General features: G+C 39.7%; 1 protein-coding gene across 1 annotated transcript in view; it reads left to right on the plus strand.

Moving 5' to 3' along the window:
• Positions 1-13,377, plus strand: part of LOC111867311 (calcium-dependent protein kinase 23) — a 111,218-nt gene that overhangs the window by 94,279 nt on the left and 3,562 nt on the right. Inside the window, exons 4-6 of the mRNA XM_023857057.2 lie at positions 5,857-5,983; positions 8,385-8,433; positions 11,350-11,529. Coding sequence (XP_023712825.1) covers positions 5,857-5,983; positions 8,385-8,433; positions 11,350-11,529 — 356 coding nt within the window. The remainder of the gene's footprint in view (positions 1-5,856; positions 5,984-8,384; positions 8,434-11,349; positions 11,530-13,377) is intronic.

Genomic DNA, 13,377 nt, shown 5'->3' on the forward strand with positions numbered 1-13,377 from the left:
GGGCTCTTTCCCCGGTGGTAAAGCGGCAGGGGCTTTTAGCTGGCCACTCACTCTCATCTAGTGCCGAGGTCAAGAATGGTGGAGCTATACTTGCACTCCCCCATACGTCTTCATTGTGTGGTGTGTTATTTATTAAGCATTGTGACAACCCTACTTTTTGCTCAAGTAGTCATGGTATTTCTAGCATGTGGTTGTGTGATGGGGCTTGGCTGATAGTGGGTTAGAAGTGACATGACCTTCTTTTGGTTTTTAAAAGACGCAAGCCAGCTATTTCTATTTAAGGAAATACTCGTTGCTTGCTCTGAGAATCGTCAAAAAACACACGAATACATTGAAGGTACAAACTGCAGTTTAAACGCTGAAGTTGGGGGCATGTACTGTTACCACAGTGCTTTAGATGGACAAAGAAGTTGGAAAATCCTGGAGGGCCTATTTGCAGTAATCATTGCTGGACTGCGCAGCACTATCATCGGCCCTGAAATATAATGACAGTAATTGACATTCTGATAAGTGGAATAAGTGTACAAAAACATGGACAGTAAGTTTTGAAACTACTCTTTGCAGCGTGCAGAGAGTGAAGCAATGCTTATAAGGAGCCGATTTTTTAAAGAGAGACATTCGGAAGGAGGTATGATGTCATTAGTCTTATATGCACGAAGGTCGCTTGCAGGATTTGGAGGGGCATAATTAGGGCCGTTCCACGAAATGTGTGCGCAAAATCTTGAGTGTTTGTTTACTGGCATAAAGCTGTTTGAAATTTGAACAGAAAGTTACTGGTAACAGTTGTGCCTGTGCGTAATGAATTCAGCACTACACCATGAAGACGTGTGGGGGAGTGGAGGTATAGCCCCATTGTTCTTGACTTTTTGCACTAAATGTAGTTGAGTTGTCAGCTTCATGCCTCCAGATGCTTTGAACCCAGGGTAGGAGCCCGTGGTACCCACTTGATAGGAGGCTGGTTTACTCCCCAGACTTTGTCTGGACGCTGTGGAGCAGAGAAAAATGTCTTGTCTTTGCCGGGAATCAAACCCAGGCCATCCAGCCCATATCCTGTCACTATACTGACTGAGCTATCTAGTTGGATACACACCTTGTCAAGTATATCTAACCAGAGTAACTTGAACGTTTCTGGAAGGGCACTGTGTTGTGGGGCATAACGCCATAAAGCCATTGACTCACTCACTTTGTACAAATATTCATTACGTAGAATACCAGTGCAAGTGCAGTGCAGTGAAGTGACCGACCGACCACTATCTGTATGCACGTCTATGGTCACACTGAAGGACAGAAGAGGATGATGATGATTATAATAATAAGTGATGTGTGTGGGGTAGTTGACCCCAACCACAAGAGGCGTGAGAATTTAAATGCTGCATAATAACCTTCCTCGTCCCCATGCCCTGAGTCCAAATAACAAACATAACATTCCCTATCGGTACAAGCCAAGCCCATGTTGGGCAACAATTAGAGCTTCAGTAATAGTTTGGGATGCGTGCAGCAATGGCTCAAGTCTTACTTGCTTGTTAAGGCAAGGGCAGTGGGATTTGTATATTCTGTACTGAGGTTACAAGAAAAGTACAGACAAGCAGGTTGGTCTAGAGGTAATGCTGTGGACTGACAATTTTTAGCATAATATTTCTCTGTAACAGAAATGAGTACTAGGAATGTTCCTGGGGGTAAAGGGTGGCCGGTGCATTAGGCTGGCAGCCTCACCTTCATCTGTGAGCCGATTTTATAGAGAATGTGGGAACCTCGACGTTTGACAAGCCTATGAGCCTTCACGGCCCGTTACATGGATAGCTTTACCTTACCTTTTGGCCGACGATTGTCACAGACCACTAGAAAACCGTTGAAAACCAAGTTCTACCCATTTACAGTACAGTGGTCATGAAGTTCGCGTTCATCAGGGTCGTGACTCTGTTTTGTATCGTAGTTTGGACCCTGAAGATAAAGGCAGCACGTTCCTCCAAGAGATAGATAACTTTGTAGAAGACTACATGGTGTCAGAACCCGTAATCTTAACAGCCAATGCCGTGAAAACCTGAGAATTTGTAACAGTTTTAAGTGTATGCACGTTATGCATTCACAGGAGTCAGTCGGTATAACGACAGGCTACGGGCTGGACGGCCCGGGTTCGATTCTGAGAATTTGTAACAGTTTTAAGTGTATGCACCTTATGCATTCACAGGAGTCAGTCGGTATAACGACAGGCTACGGGCTGGACGGCCCGGGTTCGATTCCCTGCAGTGCAAGATCAACTGTGGGGTCCACCCAGCCTCGTGTCCAATGGGTACCGGGGGTAAAGCGATACTGGCCTCGTGGGTAAGGTGGCAGTGGTGCGTGAAAGTTGACCACTCACTCCTGTGTAGTGCCAAGGTCAAGAAAGATGGAGCTATACCTCCACTCCCCATATGTCTTGCAGGCATAGTGCTTGAACGGTTAAGCATGGGGATGCTTTTTTACCTTCTGCTTCAACAGTAGACTATAAAACATATTTCGTTGTTTTGTGCCATTCCCATGATAAAAAGCTATTGTTTTGATCCTAAGCTTTCATGGCAGCTGAAAGTAATAAAAGTTAAACCTTACCTTTTTACCATCTGCCATGGCTGATTGCCCAAGAACATTGTATTAACAGCTGCTTCCATAAGTAGCATTGACCAATTTGCCTTTGTAACAGAACTGCAGTGTCTTCTGTGAGACAGAACTTACAAATTTCGAATTCTAAATGTTATTTAGTTGAATTCCATGCTTCATGAGGCAAAAATGGAAGTAAAAGAGTTTCTGTATTATCGGACCTTTACCATTTTGTAATTAAAAGGCTATTTTCTTGTAACATTCAGAGGAGACTTACACTTAATCCGCTTATGCACGCAACCCCAGTCTGAATTGAATGTTACAAGAGTGCCTTCAGTACAGGCCCAGGCATGAAGTTGCTAACCCATTAGTTCTTTAGATTGTTACATCGGATTTATAAGTTGGAACATCTGTTGTTGATAAGTTGGCCAAGACCTGAAAAATGGGTTAGTATGAGAAGTGGTATGTATATTGGTGATTTCACTCTGCACAGTTGTTGGCGGCGATGACCTGACAAACAAACGAACAAAGAAAGAAACGTTAACTAACCCATGAATGAAGAGCCGTGCCATAGCTCAAGTGGTTAGTCCCTGGCTTTTCACCGCGGCGGCCCGGGATCGTTCCCGGGGTCTGGTCAAGTGGGATTTGTGGTGGACAAATTGGTGCTGGGGCAGGTTTTTTCTGAGTACTTCGGTTTACCCTGGCAATCTTCATTCCAGCAATTGCTCCACAATCACCCTCACCTATCATCTGTGGCTGGTACAGTAGGCCACAAATGTCCGCAGTACAAGGGACTTAGTCCTGCCCCACTAGCAATAAAAAATACCGTGAATGAATGAATTCATTAATTGCATAGAACAGTTCTATGTAAGAAGGTGACATTCGCTCATTTAGTGGACATATTGCCAGCACTTTATTGGATCCAGAGGTTCATTACCATTTTACAGGGGCCCATGACTAACCTTATCCTGAGCCAGATGAACCCAGAGCACTGTCCTATTATTTTTAGTTGCATTTAATGTTGTATTTCCATATCTGCCTAAGGCTTCCACACAGTCTCTTTGCTTCCAATTTTAGTTAAATACTGTGAGGATTGAAAACAGTCCTCATTTCCCATATGAGATTTGAGATTCTTATGGAAGTCAGTATTGATGGGATGTAATTTACTGAGGTAGGAGACAACATGTTGAAGGAAACCTTGGTTGCTTGATTATGGAGACAGTAGGTCCCTGTGAAATATTAGTACTCCCAAACTACATAGTGTCAGCAGCCTTCAAGACTAATATTAATCCTCATATCTCATTTTGTAGATTTTATTTAGTTCCATTATCAAACTGAGAAATGAAGCAGACTTGCCAGTGCTGTATGTGATCTAATTTTGTTTTAAACATGTTTGTTACCAGACATGATATTTCATTGTATACATTCATAAGTAAAGTAGGTTTAAAATTTGAAGTTTTCATAACATTCAAATGTGATGAGGTCTTCCTAGAAAGTCAGCTGCCTCAGTACACCCATATGTATTTGTGGTTTCTTTTATCTTATTTTCAATATCTCAGATTGCTTAGCATTGAAGAATATGACTTTTGATGAATTATACATTGGAAAAGATTGGTATTTATCTGGAGGTACCAGGGGTAATAACACCTAACCTCAGTATGTCCATCCAGTGTCCCACCAAAAATGAACACCTCAGAAATTCAGTTCTGGAGTATTACTGCTGTCAGGTCATTCAGCACATCCACATATCCATGACTGATTGTCAGATAAAGAGACCTTGGAAACTGTGTTGTTACCATAAATATTTGTTCCCTCACTGCCCAGTTTTATCATTTTTCTAAAGAAAACATCATCTTTTTATGATGACCCCAAATTTTGTGGGGAGAGTGATGTTGACCCTGAAGCAATTCCACCCTTTGTAAACATCACTGACATTCATTGAAAAAAATTTGGAGAAATTTTATGAATAGGAGATAAAACTGTGGTTTTCCTAACCAAGTTTAAGAAAAGTGAATTGTATTTGAAAACATAACAGTAAATAAAGCATACTTAAGTGAATAAGTATGCTTGCTATAACAACCAAAAGAATGAATAGGTTAAATTACAAAAAATATATCATTAAATTTATTGTAAGAGTTGTGAGTTTCTGAATAAGGAAACTAAACAGAAGAGATTTACAAGAACCCAGAAGCAGCAGGGATTAAGATCTGTGTTTGAATTAACCATTAACATATTGAAGATGATTATGGAGGTACTGTTATGAACTGATTGTAAATCCAAAGAATAAAGTTATGCAAGTGAATTGAATACCTCTTGTTGACTGGTAATGCAATGTGCACAAAGGTATTCATATTGTTACTTATGGCCAAACCTGTATCTAGAGGGACCAGTTAAAGTACAGCTTGAAACTTGTTAACCTCTTCAGATCCAGGTGTTCTGCCTTAGACCAAATAGTTCCCTTACACTCTTGCAAAAAGAGAACCTGTTATTCTGCCATCCAGATTAATTAGTGCCAGTTATTCAGTAACAGGTATCTCTAATTTAGAAGAAACGTATATACTCTCTTTTAAATGACTGTTGTTCTAATTTGACCAGCTCACAAGGTAGACTACATAGTTGAAACACAAGTATCACTTGTAGTTTCATTTATTGCGTTTTTATTTTTAGCACGAGTTTCGTCTAAATAATATTTCAAAATTCAGTTCGTTCCTCACAAGACACACACTGTATCTACTTTAGAAAGGACAGTTCTTTTCTGCTTCGGGAAATACAGCTAGTTATTGTTAGAAAATTTACCTACAGGCTTAGATTTATTCTATTCAAGACTAATTTTACTGATTGCCCTAGGGTATTCAGGATAGAAGAATACATCTTTTAAAATAATAATAATTTGTGGTATTTGGTTTTGTTGATTTCTTTCTTTGTATTTTCAATTTTGATTTTACCTCAAACTGCAAGGGAGGAAGGCAGGCTGCGAGTTTTGCCCTATGCCATTGTCTATGTTGGCAGCCTGTTTGTTTCTTCGTTTTGTTTGCTGTAGAGGTTATGCACTTTTGATTGAGAAAGGGTAGAATGATAGGAAAGGGGGTAGATCGAAGCAGTCGTGTCCTCCCTCAGTATATGCCTCACATCTAGCTGTGTGCAGCCCTTCAAGAGCATTACATTGTTTAATACACACAGGTCAGACTCATGTGACCGCTCATAGGTGAAACAGCTGTTCACTTGAATCTGTAATAGTGATGAGTAGCGTCACGTGTGTTACCAGTGTTTGTCTCGTTTCAGCCCCAGAATCTAGTACTGATGAGCGAGTTCCCACACGGCGAAGTGAAGCTGTGTGATCTTGGAATCTCGCGCTACATCAGTGAGGGTGCGGACATCAGGGACATACTGGGCACACCTGATTATGTTGGTAAGTTGTTGATTTTGCTATCACAGAACAATTTTGAAAGTAAATTCTTAGTGGCTGGAATACTGCATTTCCCGAAATATAAGCATGACGTGTGAATTTGATTTGAATCAATATTATCAACTTGTGGAGTCGTAATGGAAGGGCATTGTACCCATTTATTTATATTATTAGAACTTTTGTCAGCCCCCAAAATTAAACTAATGTAATATTGTACTTACACACCCTGTTACAGTAACTTATCACTTGTATACACACACGGTTCCGTGTCAAATGCAACTTTATTTCTCATAAAGTTAAATTTGAGATGGAACTGTATGTTTGTGTAAGTGTTGTAACTAATATGTTCTAAATAACATTTTTAACAATATAGAGCTACATGAAACTTGCCTACTCTGAGCTGTTCATATGTACATAATGATGTAGGTTCATGAAATATTCTTTTTAATTTGAAGACCATACACTTTTCAGGGAAAACTCTATTTGGGGGGTGGCTTATGTTTGGGAAAGTACGATAATTCAAGATTTTTGTATTATGTTCAGTAAGACCAATATTCCAAAATATGTACAGAATTTTTGTAACCGTGCAGTATGGAATCATGGACAAATTAGTCCAGAACTGCAAGTTATGTGAAGGGAATTGTGGAATGCACAAAGTTATGCAAGCAAATATGGCCAACACATGGCAAGTTGTACTGGAACATTGCAGCTTACTGACCTGTGTATGACTTGCATATTCCTGTACATTCTTCACTTTTGAGTGACTTTGTGCAATGGAAGTTTCATAATTTTGAAGTCTGATTTCTTTAAGGTGGTTCAGAAACTCGTGTTCTGGGACACAAAAAAAATAGTAATGCTACACCCTAGTGAATGAGACTGTACTTATCGACTTGAAAGGATTCTGACAATGGTGTATACTGTACTTCTTTTGGCTTGTTTTGGACTTCATCCATCATCTGGTATGTAAAAGACAAAAGACCATGACGTTTCGGAGACTGGACATGTCTCTGTCTTCAGGTGGGTAGGGAAAGGATAAACCTACTCATTTGGGCCCATTAGAAAGAGCCAGTCTCAATCACTGGACTGAAACATCATGGTCTTTTGTCTTTTTACATACCAGAAGATGGATGTCTTTTTACATACCAGAAGATGGATGAAGTCCAAAACAAGCCAAAAGAAGTACAGTACTTATCGTTTGTTGTTTGCAAGTTTTGGAACTTTATTTGGGTACAAATATTTTTAAAATGAATTTGTGTCCACACTGTTGTTATTTTTCCCTCAGAAACTTATTGCTAGTGAAGTACAGGGAAACCACTGAGGTTGGTTGCCTGTCTTATGATTTTGAAGGCAGAAGAACTGTATCACTGGGAGTAGAGCAGTTATGCAAAACAAGCCCAGAATTTGCAGTGTGGACTTCTTGGGTGAGAAGCGATGTCATTGAGGATTTAACGTGCAGCCTTTCGGAGGCCGTTGTTATCTTCATTATGAGGAGTTGATGTGATGAGTTTGCATCCGCTCATTGTATTTATAGAACACTGCACTCATTGAGTGAATCCCTGATGGTGGAAATGGAGACAGTATGTGAGACATTGCTTGCTGACACCACACTTGACATGGCTTATCACCTGAGGAGACTTCACTGCAGATTTGTTGTCTCTCTGCAAATATGCTGAATAAGAAGTAACTGGATGGCCAGCAGTTGGTGTTTGTACAAGTTGGGGGTTCATTGGAGGCAAAGAACTCTTCATCATAAAAGAATTATCATCTTGTTCACATAAGCTTAAACTTGGATGGATTCCTTTGCTCACATTAAGAGATGAACGCAGACTGAAGGTGTTTGCAAACATGGTGATAAGGACAATAATGGGCTNGTGGGGGGGGGGGGGGGGGGGAGGAAAGAGAAGGCTTCAGCTGCATAAAGAGGAGTTCATAATTTATACTAATTTTCCCAAATATTATCAGAGTAATAAAATAACTGAAGATGAAGTGGGCATCACATGCATGATGCATGAAATGCGAGGGGAAATCTGTGAAAGATTTTGGTAGGAAAACTTGCTGGAAATATAGAATTTGGAAGCCTTAAAGTGCTAACATGAATTGTGAAGATATAGGATGGAAATAGTAGACTGTATTTGTCTGGCTCAGAATAAGGACAAGTAGTGGTTCTTTGTGAACACAGTATTCAAGTGATTGAGTTAGTAAAATGCTGGGAATTTCATGGTTTGCTGAGCAGCTATTAGCTTTTTGAGAACAACTCTGCTCTGAGAAAGTTATTGGTAATGGTAAAGTGCTTAGTTGTATGTTTTCATAACCCTAGTGCTTCAGTGTTCAGGGTCCCAGAATTGTTGCAACTAAGTAGGTTAGGGTTACAGCACATTTCACTCCTGTTCTACTTCTGTTCCAGCTCCAGAAGTGCTGAACTATGAATCCATTAGCCTGGCCACAGATATGTGGTAAGTACAACACTTTCACAACATATTTCCAGTTTTACACAGGATGGTGAAACAGACTGTGTTACCGAATTTCAAGCTCTTGCGTGTTGTACATAGAGAGAAAGCTATGACTGTTACTCTGTCTTGTAGTTTGATAGATAGCTCTCCTGAAGGTGTAGGTACAAGGTTTCTCTGATACATTGGTAACCTTATGAAACTACACAGTGTCATTCCCCAGAAAATTTAATTTTTTATTTTTGTAATTGTGAGAACCTCAAATATCTCAGAAGATGGTGTATGGCATGTCTAGAGATTCTGGCAACACAGTGTTACTCAACACAGTTTGTATTCAGATTGTGTAAAGCATAAATTAAATAAAGGTTGACACAAGAAGTATTAAGTTGGTTGCATTGAGGTGGGCTGGACACCTAGCCAGAATGGATGATGATGAACTTATGAAATACTAATCCTTCATTAGGAAAATAAAGAAGAGTTGTAGGTAGGCCAAAACTGAGATGATTTGGTAAGTGTAAAATATAATCGAGAAGTGCTGAAAGTCAGTATCTGATGGTAGAATGTGTCAGAGAGGGAGTTCTGGAAAGTGTTTTTAGAGGAGGCCGAAGACCCAGCCCAAGTTGTAGGGTTGGCGAAAGGTGATGGGAAGCATAATGAGGTGTGTGGACAGACGCGAACGTGTGAGAATGGGGACCAAAACAGGAAATAAGTAAATACAAGGTTATTTTGTTTCTCTGCTAATCTCATATTGGTTTGTTGCTAGGTCCAGGTTTGTGAAGTATTCTTTCCACCTTTTTCCCCTGTTTCTCCCTTGAATTCAAAGTAATACTACTATCATACATTTTGGCAGATTTTTTTGTGTGTGTTTTCCCTGTCTTTACATGAAAATGGCATCATATACCTTAAATTAAGCCTTGACTGCTCCTTTCTGGATAATTTTCAGTAAACTGTTGATTTATCATCTTATAAATTGCAATAGTCTGGATACTGATAGCATTGTAAAATAACCCACAAAAATAAAAATTGTTGAAATATAATTTGTAAATAAATTAATAGCTGTTGATGTATACAACATTTATGAAAACCTTTTATTCAAGTTCCTTCTGTATGTTTGTTTAAGTATGTGCTAGACATGAAGTATTTAAGATTTGAGGTTTTCACGGCGGTGACTATGAAGAAAGAAGTCTTCTGGGATTTGGCACCGTATTTATTCTGCATAAGCATATTCTACAGCAACAGGCATGACCAGAGTGGTTTGAATGGCTGTTGTACTGTGATGTGGAAAGCAAATGGAAAAAACTACCACATTATCACTTTTCCTGGATAGTCTCTTTCCAAAAACAGAAGATCGCATTAAGTGGACGAACTGTTTTGGAAGAGATTGTGGACTTCTCGTCTGGCAGATTACTGATGAATGAATGAAGCAGATATTTTCTTTTGAGTTTAAAATCCAAAACTGTTATCCTATAATGAGGCATCTCAACCAGCAAATCACTCTTCAGCACTTAATTTGAAACACATGAAAAAACAACTTAGTAACACATTTGAGAAGACAAAGTGACTATATCAAACACCTCAGCTTCCCCCTGTACTTAGATTAAAGGTGTGTAGTAGAATTTTAAGACTCTGGGTACAATTTGAAATATAAATGTAAGCAACCTGCTTTTACTGCTTGTGCCCCAGAAGATGGTCCTGTATGACCAAAACATGTAAGGCAATTTTATTCACTCAGTGTTCTAGTAAAAGTTTGTCACGCTTGATAGTTGTGTTGCTCTCAAGCCATTCAAAACTATTGTTTCAGTATCTGCAGCCAGGGGTATTTGTTCCACAGATGTAGAAGCATATTGTTACATTAAAGGAAGCTATACACATTAATATTTTCACAGAACTTGTGTAATGGTTCCAGTGTTGTTTATATATAAATTAATTTCTGATAAACAGCTGTATGAATGTATGTGTGTGTGTGTATGTACGAGTATGTATGTATAAATAAGGGGTGGGCCTTCTCGGCCCTTGCACCATGACCTACAGTGATCTATTGAAAGAGTTGTAACTGTAACATCTCTCTATTTCCTGTTGCTCTCTCTGGAGCATCCATGAAACGCTTCGTTTCACTTCAGGTTCTTAATCTTAGACACTCGGTAGGACTCCTTGGGCAGGAGATCAGACCAACGCAAGGCTGCTACCTACACAGGACAACACAAACACAGAATATATGCTTACAAACATCCATGCCTTGAGTGGGATTTGAACGCATGATCCCAGCATTCAAGCGGGCGAAAACAGTTCATGCCTTCGACCGCACGGCCACTGTGATTGGCGTAACTGTTGGATTTGAGGTGCTTGCACCAGTGACTGTGAAGACTGCTATCCTCTGGGATGTAGTGCCATGTAGTCTGATAGAAGTTTACCAGCATTTTGGAGGGTATGCCCCGTCTCTGCCATCAGGCTTGAAAAGTAAGCCAAGCAACCAGCAAGAAGCAGGCTTGATGCTTGTTTTTTGTGGTACATTCACCAAAATGTCATTAAACTGCTACCAGTCTTTACAGCGAACATAACATGCTGTGTTGGATTTGCGGATCTTACGGCAGTGATTACAAAGAGTAATGTAATTCTGGGATATTATTTATTGCTGGTTGCATGCTCAATTCTTTGGCACAGAAGATAGGGGTCATATGCTCCTCCAAAATACCACTAAACTTCTACCAGTCTGCATGGTGTCACATACCAGAAGACATTTATCTTTAGTGATAGATTTCTTGTATGTGCTGCTACTGTTTAGGAAATGGAGGGTGTGACTACTTCTGAACTGAATACTGAATATCTTGAATTTCAAGCCAAATGCATTACTCCTGCAAAAATGTTGTAATATGACATAAAAATGAAGTTCCTAAAGGTGACGATTTGGTGTTATGTTTATAGGTCTGTTGGAGTCTTGCTGTATGTGCTTCTGACTGGTTGTTCCCCTTTTGGTGGCGATACTAAGCAAGAGACATTTTGTAACATCTCACAGTGCAAACTCGACTTCCCTGAGGACTTATTCGAGGATGTTTCTGAGGATGCCAAGGACCTCATGCGGAAATTAATGGTCAAGGAGCCAAGGTGAGATTAACAGCGCTTGTAACATTTGTGAGGGTCTGGTGATGATGAGTGTTCAGATTTATAGTCTTCTGTGATGTGATGCCATGTAGTTTGGTAGATATATACCAGTGTTGTAGAGGAACATGCTGTCTCCACCCTCAGAATACAAGATGATGGTGACTTCAGGTTCCTCTAAAACATTGGTACATATTTACCACGTTACATTGTACTATCTCAGATCCTTTCTATATGGTGTTACTTCACAGAAGACCATGTAGCTGATGGTGCTAGTTCGTTTTGTTGGAAAGGGTATATCAGGAATTTAACTGTAATATATAACAATTAAAATATTGTCACGCGACAGATAAATTCACGTGGGTCTTGGATTCAGCGAATCTTTATTGGACATTCATTCTTACACACCGTACAATTGTTATCACCTTAATTGTATTCTGCGGCAGCTGTCTTCCAACTGTCTTGTAGGGCGGCTAGGTTCGAACTGTGCTCTATGAAGCCTAGATCTCAACTGTAGTCCTGTAGCTCTGTCGCTCTCAACTTATGTAGGTGTTCTGCGTACCGGATATGAGACACCGTTCACCAAGGTTCGATCTCACTGGTTCAGCAATCGGTTGCTTCGGGAACGATCTCTGTAGATTACGGCGGTAACATGTTTCGTCTCATCCGTTGGTACTCAACGGCCTTCTGTTGTTCATCTCCGGGGAAACGCGTTCGTTGTTTTGGCTTTGTCTATGCAGGGGCCCACTGTTATTGCATTGCCATGGAAGTATCTACTCCAAACACGTTACAGTATGTTAGAATGCTTTATGTGTAGGAATTTATTCTGCTAGTTGAAGGGCTATTATTAGTTCTTCCCAGTCCTTGTCAATTTAAATGATGTAGAAAAATTGGGGTCTGATTTTGTTTTCTTTCCATGATATTAAGAAAACCATATCTTAATCACAACAAGATTAATGAGATTCTAGAATAATTTACAGTATTGAAAGTGTTAAATCATTAAAGCCTGGCAGTTATTACCTTAGAGTTGTGTACTCGATATATCATATTCATAGCTGTGAAAAGGTTAACCCTTCACAGCACAATTGTAACTATATGTATACGTGCAGTACCTGCATTTAAGATTAAGAGCACTCCGTTGTTCATAAAACTGCCAGATGGAATCCTATTCTAAGCCAGTTTTCCAGTTAGAATAAATAGTATGTCATGCTCATATTAATATTATCCTCATATACTAAGTCCAGGGCTTCCAAGTAGCCTGTTCTCTTCAAGGTTTATGATTAAAAGTCTGTCTACATTCATGCCCCACTCATCAAACTCCTCTTTTTTTTTTTAACACTAGTTCTGTTTGGTGAATGGAACAAATTGTGAAGTTCCTCATGCAGTTTTCAACGTCGTCCTATTACTTCAGCCCTGTTAGGTCCACATCTTCTAGCACACACTTTCTCATTGCTGATATGGCATTGGACATTGAATATACAAGTATGAGGACAGTAACTGTACATATGCAGTCTGTGAGCTGTTCTGTTACTGAGAAGACGTTTTTATTTGAAAAGTGTGGTTTTGTTTGTTCTGATGGTGTGTAGTTTGGAGAGGGCTGGATATTTTAGAGAAACCTATTACCTTCATCTTCAGGATCAAAGCATAAACCAAACCAGAAACTGTGAGGTGGAGGCTATGTAATTCTTTGAAAGATGGGGCATTCTCCCAAATACAGAGCATTGCAGCCCACAATTCTGTACTCTGCATCATCGTCTCCGTGAGGACCTAAAATAGAATATGTTTTCATTTGAAGAGTTCTGTAATCTGCGATATGATGCTGTGTAGTCTGTTTAAAGTCAGCTAATATTTTGG

The sequence above is a fragment of the Cryptotermes secundus genome, unplaced genomic scaffold (genome assembly GCF_002891405.2).
Source record: "Cryptotermes secundus unplaced genomic scaffold, Csec_1.0 scaffold1787, whole genome shotgun sequence".
NCBI lineage: Eukaryota > Metazoa > Arthropoda > Insecta > Blattodea > Kalotermitidae > Cryptotermes > Cryptotermes secundus.